This window comes from Mytilus californianus, unplaced genomic scaffold (assembly GCF_021869535.1).
Source record: "Mytilus californianus isolate M0D057914Y unplaced genomic scaffold, xbMytCali1.0.p SCAF_4, whole genome shotgun sequence".
Lineage (NCBI taxonomy): Eukaryota > Metazoa > Mollusca > Bivalvia > Mytilida > Mytilidae > Mytilus > Mytilus californianus.
Genome location: NW_026262690.1, coordinates 16,643,004 through 16,668,775, shown reverse-complemented (window position 1 = coordinate 16,668,775; position 25,772 = coordinate 16,643,004). Strand labels below are relative to the sequence as shown.

General features: G+C 32.5%; 1 protein-coding gene across 1 annotated transcript in view; it reads right to left on the bottom strand.

The window, feature by feature from the left end:
- Positions 1 to 19,536: 19,536 nt before the first annotated feature.
- LOC127737574 (RING finger protein 145-like) overlaps positions 19,537 to 25,772 on the bottom strand; it is a 33,212-nt gene continuing 26,976 nt past the window's right edge. The window contains exon 3 of the mRNA XM_052248412.1: positions 19,537 to 21,621. Within this exon, the coding sequence (XP_052104372.1) occupies positions 20,060 to 21,621 (1,562 nt within the window). The 3' untranslated portion in view covers positions 19,537 to 20,059. The remainder of the gene's footprint in view (positions 21,622 to 25,772) is intronic.

The following is a 25,772-nucleotide window of genomic DNA, read 5'->3' as shown; positions in this document are numbered from 1 at the left end:
AACATTTTCTACCTTACCGGTTATACTTGGATAATCTTTCGAAAAATTAACCAGTTAACCGATATTAAAGTTGAATCAGATGTTCAAAGACTCTGTCTGCAGTACTTTACGAATACATGGTTATATGATATGATGTTTTATCGTTAAACGTTTCCTAGATCATTCTGTGTGTTCATTTCTGTATGTTACTGGACAAATGTAAAACAGTTTACACAGAATTTGCATTTCCCATTTTTTAAGAATCAAATGTGACAAAGCCTTGGATGTTGATGTTTAACATTTTTTTAACAATATTTAGAGTATTATACAATGCACTTATTGGACAAGCGTTTATGATTAAAGCCATTAGTGTTTAGCTTGGTGATAGCAATTCTACTACCAAGTGAGGCAACTAACAAACAGTACACAACGTCTCAAATTTCACCGAATATAATAGTATTTTCATATCTACTAAACGTTTTACTTTCAGGAGACATATATCCTAAATTGGTCAAATGTATCACAAATTTATGGATTTGTTTTGGACATTATGAATCCATCTACATAAATGTAACAAAAATGGTAATTCATACAACCATTACGATATTATCATTTATATGACAAACACTCTAAGGAATGCCCTTCAATTCTTTATGTTGTATTTCATAGATCATATGACCAAACTGCTGTTGTTAAATCATTGCATGAGTCTGGTATTTTATGGGATTAATATTCTATCATATAAAACAAGACTTAAATTGGCTGTGTTTATCTCGTAAGGTTGCTTAGTGTTATGATGTATAACACACAATCATGTTCTTAATGAAATATTTTGTGACATTAGGTTATTGACATTTTTTCTTAATTTACAATTGACGCGTTGTCGAAGATCGTGTCTCCCTGCCATATATATATAAGCTTTTTTAGGCTTGCTTCAAGTATATGCGAGCATTTTTTAATACGGCATTGTATAATATTTGTTTAACTTGAAGCTGTTTATGTTCTCTTTTATTCTGATATTATAAATGTATTTCTAAATTCTGATATTATTGTTCGCTCTTTTATTTCTCTTTCTTTATTCCAGTGATCAAGATTTAAAAAGGGATGGATTGAGTGCCATAACACTCATGGTTTGTCTCCTCCATATTTCTGACCCATGTTTGACCTGTTCAGTCACTATAAAGCGTAACAGTTCATATTTAGATGCAACACATAAATAGTTACCGGAATGGTGTCACCACATTCCATGAGAGAGATGCTGAAACAAACAATATTATACACACAATCGATAACTTTTATGGGACTTTCAAATACGAATTTTTCTAGTTTATCGGGGTTTCAGTACATTTTCTGATACAATTTTTATACCAGAAGCAATCGGATCATTTACAAAAGAAGAAACTGAAATTTTATTTAAACAGAGACAAATATTTTATTTACAAAAACAATCGTGATACTGCGTTTCTGTGAAAGAATGCACGTGCGAATTTTGTGAATGAAAGGGAAAGATCATTGCGCGGTCAATTATGAAATGACCCGATAATTTCTTTCATCACGCCTAGTGCAGTGATACTGACATTATCAGCGAGTACATATCAAAGGGAAAATGTACACATTACCGATAACGTTTTTGATAATTGTTTTTGTTTTTTCACTGCGCCTGGTATTTTGGGGAAATACACATTAATGCGTAAATTTATAGTTTGAAGCAAAACTAAAAATGTTACTCTTTTGATTTCCAGCATTGGATTTATGAAAAGTTTTTTCTGGACCGTGTCTTCCTTTACTGCTTATGATAACGTAATGATTGTTTTAAATCTTATTTGAAGTGCAGTATGGAAACGGATATAAGGGTGCATATTATCATAAATCTAGGTACTTAGGAGTTGCTTCCGGTAATTGCAAGTATTCTTTGATATGGTATTCTATATCATTGTATTAGGTCTTTCCACTTTCCCGTGGAAAGACCTTTAGATTTTGTTCTGATTATTTTTTTTTCTTCCGCCACTATTTGATGTTGAGATTTTTTTTTTGTTTCGCAAGATATCGAAAATATTTTTGGTACATGCTTTCGAATAATGAATACGCCTACGCAGTTGACCCTGTGACACCGTACACTTTCTCTTCTACGAGTTATCTCCCCATACACTGTATTTCTTGTTATGTCTACTCCTTTGCAACCTTAAACGAAATCGACAAATCTATTTTTCCAAATTGCTCGTTGTATCCTCAGGATGTTTTGTTAAGTTTTGTCCGAATCGATACGGAGACTCCATATGAGAGTTATTCCCCTTCTGTATTTGAAATAGTGATATATTAATGTTACTCATGAACTGTTAAGTATAGAGACCAAGGGTATTTTGATTTGAAGTCCATGGTCGACAAAAAGAAATTTGTGTTCAAGGTCTAAGGTCAAAGTCATGATCTAAATTTTAACTTTTGATCGTTTTCGCTTTTCCCCACAAACCGTAATAAATCATGACATTTTTTTTTACCAAATTGTTCGTTGCGACATGTCGTAACTTTAAAAAATTTTGTCATAAGAGTCCAGTCCCTTTTAATAGGAGTTTTCTCCTCTGGAAAGTTTAAAATATGTTGTATGGAGATATGGAGATACAACTCGTGTACCATACGAAGGAGAGATCTTGGGTATATTGATTTGAGATCCTCCCTTTATGGCCTTTGAGGTCAAGGTCAAATGAGAATTTGACGTTTTAGATTTTGACCTTTGCTATAACTTCATACTCGTACATAATAAAGCCATAGGATTTTTTGCATTAGGTTTGAAGACTTTTTACCTGGGAAAATATGTCAACCGGAAGTGACCTTGAGTCAACCGGAAGTAGCAATTTTTGCACTTCTTTCATGAAACAGAAATATGAAACCATATATTTTTTTAATCGGCATGCATACACCTATCGTTTGAGACCGGACGTCACCTTCTGTTAACCGGAAGTAGCAAATTATCTCTCTTATTTCCGGTAATAGTATATCGTGACCATATATTTTTGGAATCAGTCATATTTGCTTATTTGAATATTATACTAAAGAAATCGGATACGGGTCACGGAAATTATATTGAAATGATAGGGAATTTAGAAAAAATGTCTGTTTTAACTTTGATTTAAGTGATAGACAGGTTGCCGGGGCAGAAAATAAATATACACAACTATATACACCATTTAAACGAAATATAATGACTGGCGTTGCAAAAATCAAGGTTCCTGAGCTATTTTAAAAATCGAAGCGAGAGGCTTTTAACATTGCAGTATAAAATACAGGCTAAAATGGCTGAAACGTCAAATTTGCAAACTTCGTGTTGAAAATTGGCTAACAAGGTCATTAGAAATACAGGTTGCCGGGGTGAAACTTGAAACTTGAATGTCCAAAGAATAAGCAAGTCCAAACCTTGTATGTGTAGTCGTTGAACTCTAGGTTCCCACGTAAATTTAAAATGCCTCTATTTCAAGAAGAATAAACTCACGAAAACACGAAAAATTCACTAAATTCGCGTTCATTGTTTTGATTTTGACCGCCTGACAACTTTACGGAAATATCAGAGTGATTATAAACAAGGACTCTATGACGGGCAACTTATAATATCCGTGTTTTAAAGATTTTAATGATATCAAGCCAGTCCAGTTCAAACTATTATCACGTGGTACAATTCTCATTTACATATTATGAATATTAATTAGCAAAAGTACTACTAATTTCTGGCTATGTATGGAAAAAGCTATCTTATGAGACCGGAAGTGACTCTTTCTTAACAGGAAGTAGCAAATTATCTTCCTTTTTTAGGCTAAAGTACCATATATTTTTGGAATCAGTATGAAGAAACCTATGATTTGACACCAGAAGTATCTGGTTTCTTTGAACATAAACCCTCCATATAGCTTTATAGCATGATAAATATCAAGAGATGCAATTCCAATTAATTGTAGTACATCATACTTTGTGTGAAAATACCATATAAACGCATGAACCGATTGTGGATTGTATGATCCATTTGGCACTATTACTTTCCTCCGTTGCAGTCACCGAATAATAACTAAAGGTTACAGTTATTAGTAACGCAATCTAGATCTCATATACATTCTGTGTTCCCCGAACAATTGCAAATAGTAGTTTTCTATACTGTTCTAAAGCATTGGCAATCCCAGGGTCATAGAATATGTTATTTATTTCGTTTTCTGAGATGGGTATTCCATTGTCTAAAACGTATAAAAAGCCCAATTTCAGAAGAAATATTGTAACAAGGTGTAACTCTCATATTGTTCCTGCAAGTATAAACTGGTAAATATACATTGCAAACCGAAATGCTGAGTTCACGGTCATCACATATATAAAAAAAAAGACATGAAAGCACATGATATTTCAGATTTATATAAATATATTAATGTACTTCGTACTTAAGTAATAATTTGTAGTGGTCTTTTAAGACGTGTCATCGAGTGTATTATTCCAAACAGAATTGTGATCTTAACATTTAAAATCTTTAATATCAGGACGAAGTCCTCAATAACAGTAGAAAATCAAATGAAAACAAAAATCAATATAAAAATCAATATACTAATGAATCCACAAACGTTAACTTTTTTTTCAGCTTCCAACATTTGCGCAGAAATCGTTTTCGGTATCGATTCTCTCTTCCGGTATTGTTTGTATCGAGACTAAAAAATAAGGAAGGAGCATTAAATGATTTCCCGCAAATTTGTTGTATCTGATTACCAAAAGATTATTGGCATTTTAACAATGATTATAAATATCCGAATCATTTTGAAATGAGTCTATACAATTTTTTAGCAAACACAATATGTTCTCTGGGGGAAATTCAACTAATCCTTCAGGAAGATTTTTGAATCTGATAAGGACTTTGATTCTGGTCCACAGTGAAGGAGGGATTACAGATATACTGTGACACAGTTTACTCGCGTAGTAGCATTAACCATATGTGGTTTCTAAGAACTCAAAAGAACTACTGAATAATTTAAAATCTCGGTCATTTTCTGAAATAAATTCTATCAAAACTTTCGATCTTTCCACCCTTTACACCACAATACCACATGAAAAATTAAAAACATGTTTTAAAGAAATAATCCACAATGCTTTCCTCCATAGAAATGGTACCATATTAATGTTTTGGGATATAATTCTACATATTTTGTTAAAAATGAGCCCGAAAATAAAAAAATGCTACACCGAATTAAGAACAAGTGATCAGTATGCTGTAGTTTCTCATTGACAACATATTTGTTGAATTTGGAGGTAGACTTTTTCAGCAGGTTGTCAGCATTCATATGGGAACCAACTGTGCACCTCTCCTGGCCGACTTATTCTTATTGTCATATGAGTCGTAGTCACGGGTAGTAACTTCGTCATATCGAGGAGCGTTTAGTACAGTGATTTTGTTATAGTTTGGTTCAGTTGGACATGATTGTGTTGAGCGTTTTTAATGACAAACAATGACACAATATAAACATTTTGATTTTTTGCTAAAAGAACTTCTACGCATGAATTCAAACTGGCAATTATTTCTGTTATAGCTGATATGTTAGTAAGTTCAAATTTGTTTCATATAGTAAAAAAATTGACACAGAATATTGCATGCGCATGTAAAAAATTAAAAATTGCTTTTTCGTTTACCAACTATGAAGAAAAGATTTGTTTACTGTCTGTTACATCACATATTTCGTTATAATATACAATTGCAGTCAATTTTTCCGAAAAAAAATCTTACTTTTGCTCATAATTCAAGATAACTGACAATTCAGTATCATTGCTAGGTTTAGTTCTTGTTCGACATGGTTCAGTTAATATGTGATTCTTATCGTGTATGAAGGAACAGTAACGATGAAAGTAAATATGCGTTATACAATTATTGAAATACTGTAAAAACAAAAAAATCGCAGATACTTTTTTCTCGCGTTTATTATATTCTACTCTATTTCGCGTCAATATATTGTCGCCATTTTCTAATGTTGTTATTTTGTTCATATAACATTATAGAATACGCATGTATAAAGAAATCACGATAATGATATATTAATGCGTTTTAATGGTAATTTTCTTTAAATATTGTTTCCTTTTGACTTTTTAAAAAAGGGCCTAAGAAATTACATAGTAATATATAATAAGAAGATGCGGTATGATTGCCAATGAGACATCTATCCACCCGAGAACAAATGAAGTATATGCTAGCAACTATAGGTCGCCGTACGGCCTTCAACAATGAGCTAAACCCATACTGCATAGCAAGCAAGGCCCCGAAAAAACTAAATGTAAAACGATAAAACCAAATGCCTAATTAATGTACAAAACAACAAACAAAAACAAACATGATATATAATAACAAATGACAGCCACTGCATTACAGGCTATCTTTATATAGCGTTTATCTTGGAATTTAAATATTTTTTTAAATCATATTTAATACGTACAATTTCTCATACAAAAATACAAGATCGATTGAGCTTTTTCTTATTCTCGAAGCTTTATTGCATAAAAAAAATATATATTAAATTCTATCTTAGGAAACACACGAAAAGTAAACATGTCTAATGTACTGTTTGCCTATTATGCCCACCATATTTGGATAAAATTGTTTTCTTTTAAGTCAATTAGCAAATTGTGTAACTTCGTTTTTTTACAAGTGCCTTCAAACAATCTAACAATATTAAGGTGAAATAAATATGTATTAATTTTGATCTAAACCATGACAAATTTGATCAAAACCATGACGAATTTCTAGACACTTAACTGAACCATGTCAATCGCTTACCCAAACCATTTCAATTTTGATATTTTACTTATCCTGCTTTGTTTTATTAAAAACCACAATTTAAATGTAGACCCTTTGACCAACAATATAGATTCAAACATCTTAATTGCTTTTATTTACTCATTTGAAAGGAACTGAGGTAATCGTTCTGGGAAGTATCATAAACAAACCATGACCAACTGAACCAAACTATGACAAAATCACTGTAATAAACGCTCCTCGATATGACGTTACTGTCCGTGGGAGTTCCTTTAGACACTTCTCAAAAACAAGAAGTTCAAAGAAGCTAGATTATATAATTTCACATACAGGTATATTGATGATGTTCTTTCCATTAACAATCCACACTTTTCTGATTGGGTTCCATTAGTATATCCTCCTGAACTAGAGATTAAACAAACCACAGATATAGCTTCTTCCGCAACATTTCTAGACATTAACCTCGAATTTGAAAACTGCAATCATCTCAGTACCAGAATCTAAGCAAACGAGACGATTTCAATTTTGAAATTATAGATTTTCTTCACCTTAGCAGCAATAAACCAACTTCACCCGTGTATGTAGTATACATTTCTCAAATCACACGATATCCAAGAACTTGCAGCTAATACTCATCGGTGTCTGAGCCAGGGTTTTGTCAAAGAAATGCTCGTCCTTTTTCTCAAAAACGTTTATCGGAAAGTACCAATACCTAATTGAAAAATATTCAGTGTCTACGTCACAAAAATACAAGATGATCTTGAGTTATAGATTCAATGTGCTGAAGTTGTGTATCTTTTTTATTTTAACTTAGTTTCTCCGTTATTTGTCTTCATGCCATTGTGTTTGTCGTATGACTTTTGACGTGAGAGGGTATTTATGCATCCCGCCATCGGGTTATTAACTTTGGGTATTCCTGGTGCAGGTTGGTCCTGAGGTGCGATTCGGACATAAAGTGTTTGTACAGTGCTGTTACTTTTTTGTTTACCCTTGTATTTATATTTTCTTTATTTTTACCTTATCGTGAAAATCTATTCTATACACGGTATGCACTATCAACGACAAAAAAACATTTTTTGACGTCATTGTCAAAATTGTTGGCGTCTTTGTTAAAATTATATGTATATTTGTTTGAATTTTTAGTCAGTTCTGTTGTATGTCTGTGATGTATGTTAACACAGTTTTGCTTGCTTGATCCCAGTTGTGTCATTACCTATTAAGTCTGTTTGGGTTGCTCACCCAATTTTGTTACTATAACGTTGCATGTCGTAACTTTAAAATTTTGGTCAAAAGGGTACCGTCCCTTTAAATAGGAGTTTTCTTCCCTGGAAAGTTTAAAATAAGTTATATGGAGATATAACTCATAAACCATACATAGTACAGAGCTAGGGTATATTTATTTGAGATCCTCCCTTTAAGTCCTTGAAATTGAGACCAAGGTTAAATGAGAATTTGAAGTTCTAGATTTTTACCTTTGCTATGAGTTCATACTGACATATTTTAAAGCCATAGGATTTTTTGCATTAGGTTTGGAGACTTCTTACCTTGAAAAATGAACACCTGTAAATGACCTTGAGTCAACCCGGAAGTAGCGAGTTTTGCACTTCTTTCATTGAAAAATACCTAGAAACCTTTTTTTTTTAATTGGCATGCATAAACCTATCAATTGAGACCGGACATGGCCTTCTGTAAACCGGATGTAGCAAATTATCTCTCTTATTTCCAGATATTTTTTTATCGGTGTGAAAATAAGAGAGATAATTTACACTTTGTGGTCGAATTTCTCTAAAAATACAATCAATCCCCACTTAACACACATAGTTTCTTGGCTAAACTTTTTCTTCCCAATTCAAACAACCTTGGTCTTGTCTAAATTTATATCAAGGCCTGATAAATCTGCATATTTATCTAGAGTACGGAGAGATGCATCCAAAGATTCTGGTGATCCATCAGGTATAAGAGAAGTATTATCTGCATATTGTGAAATGAGATACTCTGAGTCATCTATAGTAAGTCCTTTAATTTGGTCATTATTTTGTATAAGTAAACCAAGTATCTCTGCAGACAGTAAAAATATATATGGTGACAGGGAATCCCCTTGTCGACAGCCTCTCTGAATCGACAGATTTGGACTAAGACCGAGGATAAATAATAATAATAATAATAATAATAATAATAATAATATCTTTATTTAGAGAGAGTAACTCATTTGGATTACACCAATTTTCAATAAGGCTCTCTTAATACAATAATAATTACATTAAAAATAAACAATACATATTCAATAATAATGATAAATAAAGATGTAATACAATTTAAATACAATAAACAATTATTATATATGGCATTACAGTACAAATATCATGGTAATGTTAAAAGTACATAGATTTGTAGTTATGTTTAAATTCTAATACTGTGTTTGATTTTTTAATTGAATTAGGAAGAGCATTCCATACTTTTGGTCCATTGTACGAGAAACTAGACTTATACAACTCTGTATTTGGTTTTGGAATTATAAAATTATCTGAGGACGAAAATCTCGTATTGTATTTTTGGTTTGCAGAAGCTGATAAAATAAGACTGGACATATATTCTGGACCTAAGCCATGTTTTGCCTTATACATTAGTAATGATTTATGATAATGTATTCTTTGTGTAATCGGCACAATGTTACATTCGTGAAATAATTCGCTTGAAGGTTTGGTGTAATCATGTTCGTCTAAAATTATTCTTGCTGCTCTCTTTTGCAGTTTTAGTAAACTATCTAATAGAAAGTTATTACAGTTTCCCCATATTGAACAACAATAATCTAAGTGAGGTAAAACGTAAGTGTTATAAAACATTTGTCTAGCTTTGTGATTTAAATATTTCTTTATCCTTTTTAGTAAAGCTAAAGAAGAGTTAACCCTTTTTATGATATGATCAATATGAGAAGACCAGGATAGAGATGCATCAACAAAAATACCTAGAACCTTTTCACATGTACTTTCTTTAATTTGTTGTCCATTCATAGCAATATTAATGTTTTCATTTGATGCAACTGAAAGCTTCTGTTTAGAGCCAATACATATAGCCTTCGTTTTAGATACATTTACAGCCATTTTATTGTCATCACACCAGCGAAAAATATCTTGTAAAACCGTATTAAGTTTATGACTGATACAACTTTTGTTTTGTCCAATGACTGATATGGTGCTATCATCAGCAAATAAATCGGTGTTATGATTAGGATTAGACAAAGGAAGATCATTTATAAAAATTAAAAACAACACAGGTCCTAAAACGGATCCTTGAGGTACACCCGTTTTTTGTTTTTGTAAGTCTGAAAATGTATTTGAAATAGATACCATCTGATATCTGTCAGCCAAATATGATGTTAACCATCGTAACGAAGTATAAGCAAATTTGTATTTGTTTAATTTTTGAATAAGCAGTTCATGATTGAGAAGATCAAAGGCTTTTGCTAGATCTAGAAACACTGCCCCAACAAGATCGCCATCATCAATGGCTTTAAGCCATTTATCCAACAAAGCTGTTAACGCAGTTTGACAAGAATGGTTTACGCGAAAGCCTGACTGCATTCTATACAATAAGTTGTATTTATTAAGATACTTTACTAAGTGTGTTTTCACATGTTTTTCGAGGATTTTAGAAATGAGTGGTAAAATTACAATTGGTCTGTAATTAAAAACATCCTGTTTTGAACCTTTGTTCTTATAAACTGGTATGACTTTTGCAAGTTTAAATGAAGATGGAAAAATACATTTTTTTTAATGCTTAAGTTAAAAATATGACAAAGTGGTAGTGAAATAGCATGAGAAGACATCTTTAAAAACTTTGCACTTATGTTATCAAGACCTGTTGCTTTTGATTCATCTAGTGCTTTTAGTTGTAAACACACAAAATCATTACTCATAAGTGGTATAGAAAAATACACGTTATCTGGTACATGACCCGATATGAAATCATCAAGTTTGTTAAAGGAACTATTGTTGCTGTTTTGATTTATATTAAGATTATCTGTGATATTTGTGAAATAAGCATTAAATACATCAGCAACGCTTTTCGGTTCTAAAATTTCCTTTTTGTTACAATCACTTATGATTTTAATACTGGTATGATTGTCGGTTCCGTTGACAGTATGTAGGTGCTTCCATAATTTACTACTGTTTCCCTTTTTGTGTTCTATGATATTGGTATAATAATTTTGTTTAGAGTTTTCGATGAGATATTTGACTTTGTTTCTCCAGAATCTTTAACTATACATATCTTTTTTCTTATGATAAAAATCACGTTTTCTCATGCTATCTAGAATTTCATCATTCATCCACTCATTTTGATACAAACGTTTTACTCTCTTTTTAATGAGTGGAGCATGATGATTTAATACTTCAGTAAAAATATTTAAAAATGACAACAATGCTTCTTCGGGGTCATCAATTTCTAATACACTATCAAATGAACACTGTGATATGTGATTGATAAAATCATTTTCATTAAAATGTTTAGTAGATCTGAACGTAATATATTCATGAATTTTCTTTTTCGATTTTAACCCTCTTTTGTGAGAAATGCATACTGGATAATGGTCACTGATAGAATACTTTGGAACAGAAAAAAAATGAATATTATCTGGTTCATTACTATAAATATGGTCTACCAAAGTGGAAGATGTTTGTGTGACTCGAGTGGGAACTGAGACTATTTGAAACAAGTTAAAAATGTTTTTCAAATGGGACCATTTAGCTGGAATTTTTTCTCGACGCCAAATCAATATTAAAGTCATAATAATTTCCTTATCTTCAATATCAACATTTGTTAACATTGATTCAAATTTTGTAATCCACTCTGCATTACTATTTGGTGGTCTATATGTTACCAAGTAATATAGGTTTTTGATGAACAAAAATAATTTCCACCCAAATTGATTCTATATCATCCTTTTCCAAATCATATCGTCTAATTGTGGTTAACATGTTAGAAATATAAATTAAAAACCCACCCCCAGATTTTCCAATTCTGTCTTTTCTGTTTGTATCATAACCTTTAATATCTATTTCTTTGTTTTGGACAGAATTTGACAAAAATGTTTCACTTAAACACAGCACATCTGTGTTAGATTTTGATAGCAAATATTTAATTTCAGAAAACTATATGATTTATGTTTAAGTGACATATATTAAGTGACTTTTGTGGAAATATAAAAGGGTTTGTAAAAGGAGATGATTTGGGGTTAGATAATAGAATATGTGTGGCAGTACATAAATACAAAATAACAATACTGACAAGATTTCCCAAAATGAAGTTACATTTTCTGGTAGAAGAAAGGTTATTGTGAAAATCCTTTACCTCCAGTACGCTTGACTGAACACATTTTGTTGTTGAGTTGTTGTGTTGAATGGTATAAATCTCCTCCCTGTTGACCTCACCGATTGAAAATTTGATTGAGTTTTTGATGTACAATCCGACAAATTAAGCAACGTGTTCACGCACGAGATAATGTTATGACTTAAAACTTTGGCACCAGCAACATTTGTATGAACATGGTCTGCAAATAAAGTTAGATTGGGCTGGTCTCCATATAGAAAGTCTAAAGTATTGTCTAGAATTTCCACATGTTGTTCCTCTAGAGATAAAAGACGGTTGTTGATATCATAAATTGTACGGTTAGCTTGATAATGAGTTGGCCTTGGTAAGATTGAGGAAATTACCAGCTTAGTTCTTGGTAAGCTCTGTCTAACTGTACAAATTAAATTTCGATAGTCGTCAATTATAGCATGAACAGAGTCTCCATCTGATACGTTGTTAGTGCCCACATGAATCACAATGACATCTACATAATCAAGTTTGCCTTCTGAGATGTACTGAATTAGGCAATCTTCAATGTCTCTGATTCGTCCTCCCCGAATAGTCTTTACTTTAGTGTTGATATGTTCAGTTGACATTTTCCTTGGAGACATTTTTTTGAGAGTTGAACTCCCAACAAGAAATAAGTTTTTCTTCTCATTAGAACAAAGAAAATGCGGATAAGTAGAGTTGACTTCACGGTTCGTGTATTTTGTATTTATTTGTGACCTTTGTCTTTCCATATAAGTAGGATTGTGCGTATCATGGTGGTTCCCGAGGTTTGTCCTATTTAAAGTAACTGGCTTATTAGAGCTACTTGGAAATCCACTTTTAACAGCGTTGCTGTATGTTCCAGGTGTAGTTTTATTTGTAGCAGAATTTCTTTCCTCTCTTTTTCTATTTGGTGTTTCTGTCACGGTTTCTGGTAATACGTTGACGTGAGATGATTTTAAATTGACAGATTCAATCTCATTAGAAACGGCATTTAATTTGTCCCACAAGCTGTTTGATTTATTTACAAATGCCTTATTGTCTATCTCGATTTCTGATTTAATGAGTTGTGTTTCTGTAAAGACTTCTTGAACGGAGGTTAAAGCTGAATTGGTTTGAGTTTTAACCGTGTTTGCTAATGATGCAAATTTGTCTTTAATCTCTTGAAACTGACTGTTTGACGAGTCAATATGACAGTTAAGGGCATCATTTAAGTTTAAAACTTCCTCAGATGTTGACAGTAAAAGACTTTCAATTCTCCTGAGTGCTGACATTGTACAGAAAGACCGAGATTTTGCCTTAATATTAGTTTTGCGTACTAGTTTATTGTTAGGGTTACTTGGAAGCGGGGTTGCTACCTTCATTGGTATAGTTTCCTCTTCATCGTCGCTCCATTCAATGTTGTTGCACACATTCACGGTACTCTGGTTATTTGCTTGAACGGTGTTTCCAGACGATGCTTTTATATTCAACGCAAGTTTTGCGAGTTTATCGGCTTCAATCTGACCGATTTCAGAATCACGAGCAATGTGCACCCATGATACGTTTATATTCGATAACAAATTATCTATTTTTGACCAGAGCTCCTTGTTTTTCACATCTTTTCCGGAAGATTTAAGTTTCCAGTTGTTGCTTTTCCAATAAACAATGTCACTTGTTATACCTCTAACTAAATACTCACTGTCTGTTTTAATGTAAATGTTTGATAATTGATTATCGTGTATTTGTTGAAGGCATTTTTCGGCAGCATACAGTTCCCCAGTATTGTTTGTTTGCTTGTAAGATTCAGGAACTGGTCCATTTATATTTTTGATGTTATTTGGTTCCCAAAATATACCATAACTGGCCTTTGCCAATGGCTTGCCGTTATTCTTGCATGCTCCATCAATGTATACTTCCATTTTTAAATGTCCGTACAGTTCAGGAAAACGTTAACGTTGTTTTCGCGGGCTTTTCTGATATGACGTGATGGACATGGTTTTGATTTATAAATATCGTTTTGTTTGTGTTTTGTTACAATAAAAATGTTAATAGTGATAACAAATTGAAATAATTGGCCATACCGTTATACATTTTGAAGTCTATCAAACAGTAAATCCATCGTAAATCACGAATCGAGTTTTCTAAAAAAAAAACAACTACCACAACGGATCACAGCAACTCGTCTCAAATGTAGAATACAATATAGAAGTGTCCAGTAATGACAAATAACTTCGAACAATGTTAGTAGATGCTTTAGAAAGTAATTTCAACACTTTAAAAGTCCTGTGATCACCGGAAATAAATAAAAATCCTGCATTGAAGGATCGTGAAATTTTTAGGCAGCCATTAGACCTTCGTGACGTCTCAGGGTGTACTTGGATACTTCAGGGTGTTAAAATATTCATATCTACGGATATGAACGTAGATAATATACAATTATGGCCCGTTGAAAAGGTGAATATCCAAAATTGTCAACACGAGAAGGTTATTTTACTGAGGGCGCAGCCCGAAGTGAAATAACTTTTAAGGGTTGACAATTTTTGATATTCATCGCTTCTAAGGGGCCACAATTGTTTTATTATACCGAACTAACAGTGGAAGGGCATTTTGAATAATTGTAATAGCTCTTACCCTTACTTGAGTCAGTAACAAACTCAAGTTGACGTTCAAAAATACATGTAATTTGTGTCTTAGAATTCTCGTATGTACAACAAAGGTAGATTCTTTTTGTATAATATTGATGGCCCTGAAAAGGACCGTTATTAGAGATATCATCGGCACAAGATGCACGTCAAAAGCCTTATTTCCTCTTCTCTCGATCAATGGGCTTCCTGTAACTTGAACGTTGCCATTTTGTTTATTTACGTCTGTGACGTCATTTTCGTGTGTACAAATCAACAAACTAAAAAGGTTATTCGCCGGTGAATAATAGGGTTATTCAACGCTGGTGTAAATTTTTAATTTGCAATTGAATGAAAATTAACTGAATTATTCCATGTCACGTGATAACGTTTTACCCAATATAATTGTTTGAAATATATGTAAGGTATAATAACTTATATTATCCCCGGCTTAGTATATTTATAGGAGTTTGATTGGTTAACGCACGTCGTTACAAAACCCATAGCCCCTGGGTGTTGCTAACCCATATCCCCGGACGTTGCTACCCATTACATCGGGGAATTTCACGCGCGTTTTCCTTAGTTCCATGGTTGTTCCTTGTGAAATATCGAATTCTGTAGATTATCCATGATGTCTGTAATTAAATAATTAATCAACTAACGATTTTATCTTATTGATTTAGTGTGTCTCTATTGTATACTAAAGTTGCATATTGATCCCTTGTTTTACTTTTTCTTTGACAGTTACAATATATTCTATATCAAACAGTGAACTATTATTAAATTTCGATAAACCCTTCCCAATATTGAAATCACTTATTTTAAAGTGTAAAACTATTGGTGAATTATCAGATCTATAGCTGTTTTGAATTTCTACTTCTTTTTATATTTTGATAGAAACTCCGAGATACAAGAAAAAAATCAAGCCTAGCTTGCTTCAATGGATTAATTTTTCTCCATGTATATCGTTTCTTATCTGGGTAGAATTCTCGAAAGGGATCGATTAGATCATAGGTTTCAATAAGTTCAAAGACTTTTTTCTCTTACTCGTGGATTATTTATATTCAGTATGTAATTGCAAGCATCTAATGCCTGATTTTTCACTTAGTTAAAATATCCAGTCAGAATAACTTGTTGGTAGTTAAAATGTTCTAATATTTCATTGACTTTATTATAGAAAGAAGGTGAGTCATTATTTGGTTTTTAATTGTTGATAGCTATTCTATTACGATTGTATGTGAAAAGGCGGGAATATGATGAAGGAAGATTTGAACTTTATAATATAATATGAAACGTAAATATAGAAAATAAATAAAATGTAACTTTTGTGTTGTTGTTAGCTGCTTAACGTCCAGTGGCAAATATTTCATGCATGTTCAGGACGATCACTTTTTTGTAGTGAATCAAATCTTAGTCTGTTTTGGGGAGATATAAAAATTTGTTGAAAACTTAAAAAAAATATCATTGCTATGTTGTAACAGATAAATGACTTTTATTCATCTCAGCTGTCTTATGTGGAACTCTGATATTACTTTATGTTGTTTTATTATTACTTGATGATAGTTTGTCTTTACTTAATATGGTTTTGACATTACGTAATGATGTTTTGATATAACTCAATATGGAATAGTCATTACTTAATGATATTTCGATATTACACGATATGGTTTCGTATTGACTTGATATAGTTTTGTCATTACTCAATATGGTTTTGTCATTACTCGATGTGGTTTCACCATTATTTAATGTGGTTGTGTCATTAGTCAATGTGGTTTTAACATTACTTGATGTGAATGTGACTTAACGTTATGTAGTTGTTTCATTACATGATGTGGTTTTGTTATTTTGTAATGATGATTTGCCTATTCTTTATATGGTTTTAACATTACGCAATGATGTTTCAAAATTTGACGATTTTACACTACATGATGTGTTTGTTTCATTATTTGATGTGGTCCTGTCGTTCTTTGATGTGGTTATCCCATTACTTGATGAGGTAAAATCACGTGACCAATTCGGAAAAAACCTGTTCTATTTTTAGATAGATTTCCATGTTGTATGTGCCTTGAATGAGTGCGGCCATCCATCGAAGTAGAGTTCAAATTAAAGTTAGGGTTACTGTTTGAGTAGAACTTTGAGTTAGTTTCCGATTCCGAATTCAAGTCATTATTAGAATTAAAGTTTTAGTTAGCATTGAGTTTCGAGTTGGACTTCAAGTTTGAGTCACATTTAAAGGTAGAGTTCTAGTTACACTATTAAATTTGAGTCACTTTTTGAGTTTGAGTAAGATTCGAATTTAAGTCTCATTTAGATTAATTAAGATTTTGAGTTGAAATTCGTGCTATCTTATATGAGTTCGTAATTAAATTTTCTATCGCGGAACAAGGACTTTTGCTCGGAATTCCGAAAAGAGGGCTCGATCCGTGGTATGCGTACAAAAGATAAACAATGTTACAGTATACAAAACACAACATAGAAGTTGAAATAAAGTTAGATGTGGTGTGATTGACAATGAGACAACTATCCACCAGAATTTAAATGCAGTGGATGTAAGAAATCATATATAGGCAACCGTACAGCCTTCAACACACCATATAGTCAGCTATAAAAGGCCACCATGCACCATGTGAAAAAATTCAAACGAAAAAACAAACGGTCTTATTTATATTTAAACAATCTACAAAAAAAAATGACACACATTTATACAACGACAACAATTGAACTTCGTGCTCCTGACTTGGGGCAGGTACATAAAGAAAGTGCACGTGGCGGAGTTTAACATGTATGTGAGCGCTAAATCCTAACCTTACATCGGACTGTTACACTTGTGTAACAGCACAACACGAGAAAAAAAATTTAAACTAGACAAAGTGATGCCCGCACTCAACTCATTTATCCGCTTATACCCCAAAAATGAAAAAAAAAGGTTCAATTATCTCCCAAAAGAGCAAAAGATAATAAAAATAAAAACCCTGACCACATGCACACCTTCAATATATGTACAAACAGCCAGCAGAGCGAAAACTTCCTAGCATTCAAACTGTAGGAGGAGTTATCTGGAAACGCTCTTCTTATGCAAGTAAATTTCCCCAAAAATTACAAAGTTCAACTATCTCCCAAAAGAGCAAATATTAATAAACATTAAACCCTGACCACATGCACACCTTCAATATATGTACAAACAGACAGTAAAGAGAAAACTTCCTAGGATTCAAACTGTAGGAGGAGTTATGCGGAATAACTATATACCCATAATGGGACGGACAGACGGACGGACGGACGGACAGGGGTAAAACAATATCCCCCCCCCCCCCCCCCCAACTTTCAGTTGCGGTGGCATACAAAACAGTTTCATTTGGCTGACTCAATAGATCGGTATGACTGGGTAATATAAATCCATCGGGGTGATCTCGGATGCTCCAGAAAGGCACCCGCCGTGTTATTCGAGAAGGTACAAACCCAGTGATTTGGTTTTATTTGGTAGTTCACATTCAATAAAAAGATGACGGTATTATGGTTACGACCACTGGAACATGTCCGTCGTCACAGGTGAAACAGATATTCCAAAAAGTTTATTTTTCAATTAGTGCGAGGTAGATCAGGGAATTCAATTGATTACAAATAAAAGATTGATATTTGTATAAGTTCAAATGATCATTTACGCTAAAAAAAAATTCGGAGAATTCTTATTTTATAGTATTGATGCTTTGTCGCTAAGTCAGAGCCTCCTCCCCCGTTTCCCTGTAACTTTATTGTGAGTTGATTTGAAGCGCTTCATTTGTTAACATTAAAGTTCAAGTAGTTTGATTTGTGTCGAGCCTGCGACATCAATGTAGCGGCAATGAGACCCAACAAACCTATATTTCGTCGTCGATAGTGGCGTCGGCGTCTCCATCTCAATTCTTTTTTTATTTCTATTGAGTTTAACCTTTCATTATACATGTTACTAAACACGTATGCCATTATAATTTTGTACTTTTAGAATATCATACTGTATTTGTTTACCTCAACTATTTTATCTGTATTTATATTGTATGTTTCTCTGTAAACTTGTAATTTAGAGAATAAAGTATCTATCTATCTATCTATCTATCTATCTATCTATCTATCTATCTATCTATCTATCTATAGATCGTTAGGTTTCTAGTTTTTTACATTTTTCATTTCGGGACCTTTTATAGCTTACTATAGGGTATGGGTTTTGCTTATTGTTGAAAACCATACAGTTTTGTTTTAGTTAAATAAAACCGAATTAAACTGTTTTGGCATGATAAATTTGTAAACCTCCATGAAGTGTTTTAAAACTTGTATAGGAGTAAAGGAGTTATTCTTCAATTTCAACAAAAAGCATCTACAGAAAAACATTTTTTTAAATTTTGTTTTTACCGATAAATGTATAGATAAATGTACAGCCGATCAACATGACGCTTTTACACTTACAGCAGCAATATCAGGCGAGACATAGGGTTCCGTGGAATATTTTACAAATTTATTACAAAAATACTGCTTCCGTGTGAGAACTTAGGATAAAAACAAAAGACAAAATGGTTTGGGGATATCCCAATTATGTAAGAAATACTGTAAAGTTTTTAATACTTTTTTTCTTATTATTGTCTGCCGGTTACCTTTTTCATGCTAAATAACTCTGAACAACCACTCGAGCTTTAATTTGAACTTTAACTCAATGGATAGCGATATCCATCCAAAGCACATTAAACAAATGATATATTGAAATCTGTTTAAAAATAGAACATATTTTTTTCCGAATTAGTCACGTGGTTTTACCTCACCAAGTAATGGGATAACCACATCAAAGAATGACAGGACCACATCAAATAATGAAACAAACACATCATGTAGTGTAAAATCGTCAAATTTTGAAATATCATTACGTAATGTTAAAACCATATAAAGAATAGGCAAATCATCATTACGAAATAACAAAACCACATCATGTAATGAAACAACTACATAACGTTAAGTCACATTCACATCAAGTAATGTTAAAACCACATTGACTAATGACACAACCACATTAAATAATGGTGAAACCACATCGAGTAATGACAAAACCATATTGAGTAATGACAAAACTATATCAAGTCAATACGAAACCATATCGTGTAATATCGAAATATCATTAAGTAATGACTATTCCATATTGAGTTATATCAAAACATCATTACGTAATGTCAAAACCATATTAAGTAAAGACAAAATATCATCAAGTAATAATAAAACAACATAAAGTAATATCAGAGTTCCACATAAGACAGCTGAGGCGTTCCATAGTTAGATATATATCAGTGTCGTATCGAGAGGCCAAAAGTAGCCTTGATAGTGAAGAGGTGAACGAAATAATACTGTTACATTGTAATGTTCAAGGTAGGTTTCTTATGACAACACGATTGCACTTTGGACATTTGACTTGTGACTTAAGAAACCATTTCATAATACACGTCTCATGGAAAATATGGTTGCAAGGTGTTACTTTGGCCGAATCCATGTTCTGAAAGCATATTGAACATACGTCATTGTTCAGTTTAATTTGATCTTCGGAGGCATTTTCCAACCGTGCAGTAAACTGAAATATCTGTTTTCTTTGAATATAAACCCTCCATATAGCCATTATGGCATGATAAATATCAAGAGATGCAATTCCAATTAATTGTAGTACATCATACTTTGTGAAAACACCTATATTAAGGTGTGTGCAAAAACTACGTAAAAGTGTCACGATGCCAAAACATACGGTTAAAATGTTGAGCACTATTATTGCTACAAAACCTACGAGTCGAGTTCTAAATACAATATCATCAAAATTATCCCAGAACTCCTGACGTATGAACTCGTATTTATTTAGGATAAATACAAACATTGATGTAACGGCTCGTACTCCTATTGATACATAGAATGAACTTGTCAAAAAAATGGCCAAATTTGTCAGAGAGTAAGTTCTGGTAAACTCAAAAGCAATGTAGAGAGGGAAAACGGTTAATAATGATTCAATGAAAACAACCCTCACTGCTTGAAAAAGGGTTCCCTGTATTATTTCTGGTTCTGCTGATATTTGATCCACTTTTATCAAACAATCCTGTACGAGAAATGCAGTCAATATCCAGACACGATTTATTATAAATTCGCCATGTGTTAATGAATCTAACTCAAAAAAGCACATATCATAAGTTACCAAAAGTACTCCTATTAAATATCTGGAATTAATCATTTGTTCTTCTTCAAAAGCACTGAGTCCTTTGACAAAGGAAGAACACATTTTAGCGATATATTTTGAAATAAAGAAGAATGTTTCGTTGAATGATTTCAAAGAAATGAGCGTGCAAACGCATGAACCGATTGTGGATTGTATGATCCATTTGGTACTATTACTTTCCTCTGTTGCAGTCACCGAATAATAACTAAAGGTTACAGTTATTAGTAACGCAAAATAGATCTCATATACATTCTGTGTTCCCCGAACAATTGCCAATAGTAGTTGTCTATATTGTTCTAAAGCGTTGTCAATCTCAGGGTCATAGAACATGTTATTTATTTCGTTTTCTGAGATCGGTATTCCATTGTCTAAAACGTATAAAAAGCCCAAGACCAGAAGAAATATTGTAACAATGAAAATAATATTGACGGTCCCGGGAGGTGTGACTCTCAGTATTGTTCCTGCAAGTATAAACTGGTAAATATACATGGCAAACCGAAATGCTGAGTTCACGGTCATCACATAGCATATAAGAATGCCTAAACAAAACTGGATGTGTGCATGAATAAAAAAAACAGTTAAAGGAAAATTTTCATGATCATCGTCAATTTTTTTAAACTCGGAAACAAAATACCACGCAAGTCCTATGAGACCGATTCCAGAAACAAGCCGTGTTGCAGCCTTGAACTGATAAGTTGTCAGAAGTGGAATGCAAATCGTAAATACCACAGCTACAAAGAAAAAAAAAAGTCATGAACACTTGATACATTTCAGATTTATATACATGCACATATTTTTGTACCTCGTACTTGATTAATATTTTGTAGTGGTCTTTTAATACATGTGGTAGACTGTATTTTATAGGTTTTACAGTAATTGTGTATATTTTTATATTTAGTTTATAGTGTTGTATTTTGTATAGGATATGACTTATATTGATTAATTAAAGGTATGAGTATATTAATTACAGATTGTAATTAATTGATTAGTATATTTATTTTCATAGTTCATTTTATTTGCTTATTTGACAGTTGGACTTATTGACAGACGACATTTTCTACTGGTTTGGGTAACTTTGGTTTCACTGTATTTTACTTCAAAGGCTTTCTTTTCATGGTTCATTGGACCGCACACTTTCTTTATTTCTATTGGTCTTATGTTTTGGCGCTATATTTCTTTTGTTCTTTATACTGGTTATCACTTTTGATATAATGGTGGACATAGACATTTGTGTCTGATATAATTCTAAGTTTGAGTAACATTCTTTCTTAGTGTTCTATATTCTATATACAGGTATATTTTTAAGTAATCCTGGGAAGATGTGATTTAATTCCAATTAGATAATTCAGGAGGCCTTTGCACCTCATGCGAGGGTATTTATTTAGTTATTGTTATTATCCTGATTTTGTCAAGAAATAAAACGAATCCACCTCAGAAGAAAGTATTGTTTTATTAGCCCTAGAAAGTGCTACTACATACACGTCATCGTGTGTATCATTCCAAACAGAATTGTGATATTGACATTTTAAATTTTTAATATAAGGACAAAGTCCTCAATAACAATAGAAAATTAAATGAAAATAATAATCAATATAAAATCAATATGCTAATGCTAATGAATCCAAAATCGTTAACTTTTTTCAGCCTCCCATATTTGCGCAGAAATCGTTTTCGATATCGATTCTCTCTGCTGGTATCGTTTGTCTCGAGACTTTGCGTAAAATATAAGGAAGGAGCATTGAATGATTTCCCACAGATTTGTTGTATCTGATTACCAAATGATTATTTGCAGTTTAACAATGATAATAAATATCCGTATCATTTTGAAATGAGTCTATACGGTTTTTTTCTTAGCAAACACAACGTGTTCTCTGGGGAAACTCACCTGATCAATCAGGCAGATTTTTGTAGTGATGAGGACTTTGATTCTTCAGTGAAAGAGGGATTACAGAAATACTGTGACACAGTTTACTCGCGTAGTGGCATTAAGAACTCAAAAGAACTACTGGATAATTTAAAATCTTGGTCATTTTCTGAAATAAATTCTATCAAAACTTTCGATTTTTACACCCTTTACACCACCATACCACATGAAAAATTAAAAACCCGTTTTAAAGAAATAATCCACAATGCTTTCCTCCATAAAAATGTTACCATACGCTACAAATTTATTGTTTTGGGATATAACTCTACATATTTTGTTAAAAATGAGCCCTAAGATAAAAAAAAATGCCACACCGAATTAAGAACAAGTGATCAGTATGCTGGAGTTTCTCATTGACAACGTATTTGTTGAATTTGGAGGTAGACTTTTTCAGCAGGTTGTCGGCATTCATATGGGAACCAACTGTGCACCTCTCCTGGCTGACCTTGTCTTATTTTCATATGAGTCTGAGTTCTTTCAGACACAAAAACAAGAAGATCAAAGAAGCTAGATTATTTAATTTCATATACAGGTATATTGATGATGTTCTTTCCATTAACAATCCACACTTTTCTGTTTGGGTCCCATTAGTTTATCCTCCTGAACAAGAGATTTAAAAAAAACCACATATATAGCTTCTTCCGCATAATTTCTAGACATTTACCTCGAATTTGAAAACTGCGGTCATCTCAGTGCCATAATATATGACAAACGAGACTTAATTAATTACCGAGTCACATGAGACTCGGTCTAATTAGTCATACGCTTCAGGTCACAATGGGATAAATCTGTTAAGGGATTCTCATTGGTAAATGTTAGCTTGTTCCGTTATGATGGTAATTCAAGGCTTTTTAACGTCTGATTGGTTAATATTGGGGTGCATCTATTATATGTGAGCGTATCCGTAAGTGAGGCCGGGAAAAAATCATGATAGTAGGTCATGAAAATGATAGTGAAGTGGCCCGAGAACACAGTTATTTCGTAGTGCATTTCTTTTAGACAATAAATTCAAATTAAAAAAATCGCACCTGCTCTATCTCAAAAAGATTTTTATAGTGTAGTGTACTACCATTGATACAAATAATATCAAAATTATAGAAACTTCTACCAGCTCTAACTCAAAATATTGACAATTCTGTGTTAAGGGGGGGCTAAAATTCAGTTTGACAGCTTCAGACATTCTAATTTTTGACCTTTTTCAACTGGACCAAATCACTACTTAACATAAAGATTCAGCACCCAAATTTTTTGAACATGTAATTTCATCCCCTTACTTAATATTTCATGCATAAAATATCAAGAAATAAATTGGGAAAGTGTATCAAAAAAAAATGCAAGTTATACACTGTTCACACTAGGGACTATATTCGCAGACAACGAAAACCAAAGGACGATAACTGTGTCCTTGGACCTAATAGGATAGAAAGACTTGACCAATTTTAATAAAACTTTGCATGACCTAAGCTTAGGCAATTATAAGATAGTTGGCCAAGTTTCATGGCCATAGGATATATATTATAGAAACTAGGGCCATTTTAATATTGAAATTTGGATGTTTATTTTTGATGTTTAAATAAAATATTTTCAACTGTCAAGATTTTGGCCTAAAAAATTTAAATATTGCAAAAATTTGCTTTTTAAATACTCTCGAATATAATATAAAAGGTATTAAAAGCAACGGAACACTCATTTGATTTATCAGATTTATTACAGCTATTCAAAAGTCAAATTTATATGAGCCTGTGCCTGAAAATAGAGATTTTCGAATTAAGGGAAGCCTTACATAAACATGCATTTTTTTCAACCAATTTGAAGTTTTTGAAGTTTTTTAACCATACATTATTCTTCCATATATATTAAATGTACTTTAAATGTAAAGAAAAGTTACAAAAAGCATACCACATGAGTATAAAATGGTCTTAGGCCAAGTAAGACTGAGAATTATTTAGAGTCGATTTAGGCCGTAGCCAATATTTACATATAAAAATGCACACAGAGGCTATAAGAAATGGAAATTTGTTACTTTTTGCTCATTTCTATGCTAAGATGTCATGATACAAGAAGTGTAATTGCAAAAGGACTCTTGAATTCAACTTTTTTTTGCAGACAGTATGGTCTGATGACCAGTTTTTCACTTTTCAATGGAAAATTTGCATGTAGTTTTAGTCTCAATTGGCATATATTTGAACCATTTACTATCGTAAAGAAGAAAATTATGGTAGCATATGAAATGAATAGGGTGTACTGATCATTGTAGAGTGTTTTTGTTTACAGACTTAGTGAAATATTTGTGATGGACTACAGATTTTATGTACAAAGCTCTTCACATTTCACATACATCAAACAGGCCGTTTAACCAGGGACATAAATACAAATATTCTGCACATTTTTTCTGTGATAATCTACTTTTCTCTAGATTCAGAGTTCATAAATGGTTAATTAAATTTGATTTAAGCATAGAAACACAAATATCAGGAAAATAAAAAGCTGTCAGATAGAAAGTCAGCATGGCTCTTAGGCATAAAATGGAAACTGCTTTAAAATGCTTATTTTAGCCGTATAATGCCAAAATGGGACATTTTAACAGAATTTCTGTCAAACAAAGATGTAAATCCTTTACTTTTATTCAGTTTGACAAATTGAAACCAGCAAACCATTCAGGAAAGTTGCCAAAGTACAAAATCTACATTTACGGAATTCATCTCTTAGGCCCGAGAACACAGTTATTTCGTAGTGCATTTCTTTTAGACAATAAATTCAAATTAAAAAAATCGCACCTGCTCTATCTCAAAAAGATTTTTACAGTGTAGTGTACTACTATTGATACAAATAATATCAAAATTATAGAAACTTCTACCAGCTCTAACTCAAAATATTGACAATTCTGTGTTAAGGGGGGCTAAAATTCAGTTTGACAGCTTCAGACATTCTAATTTTTGACCTTTTTCAACTGAACCA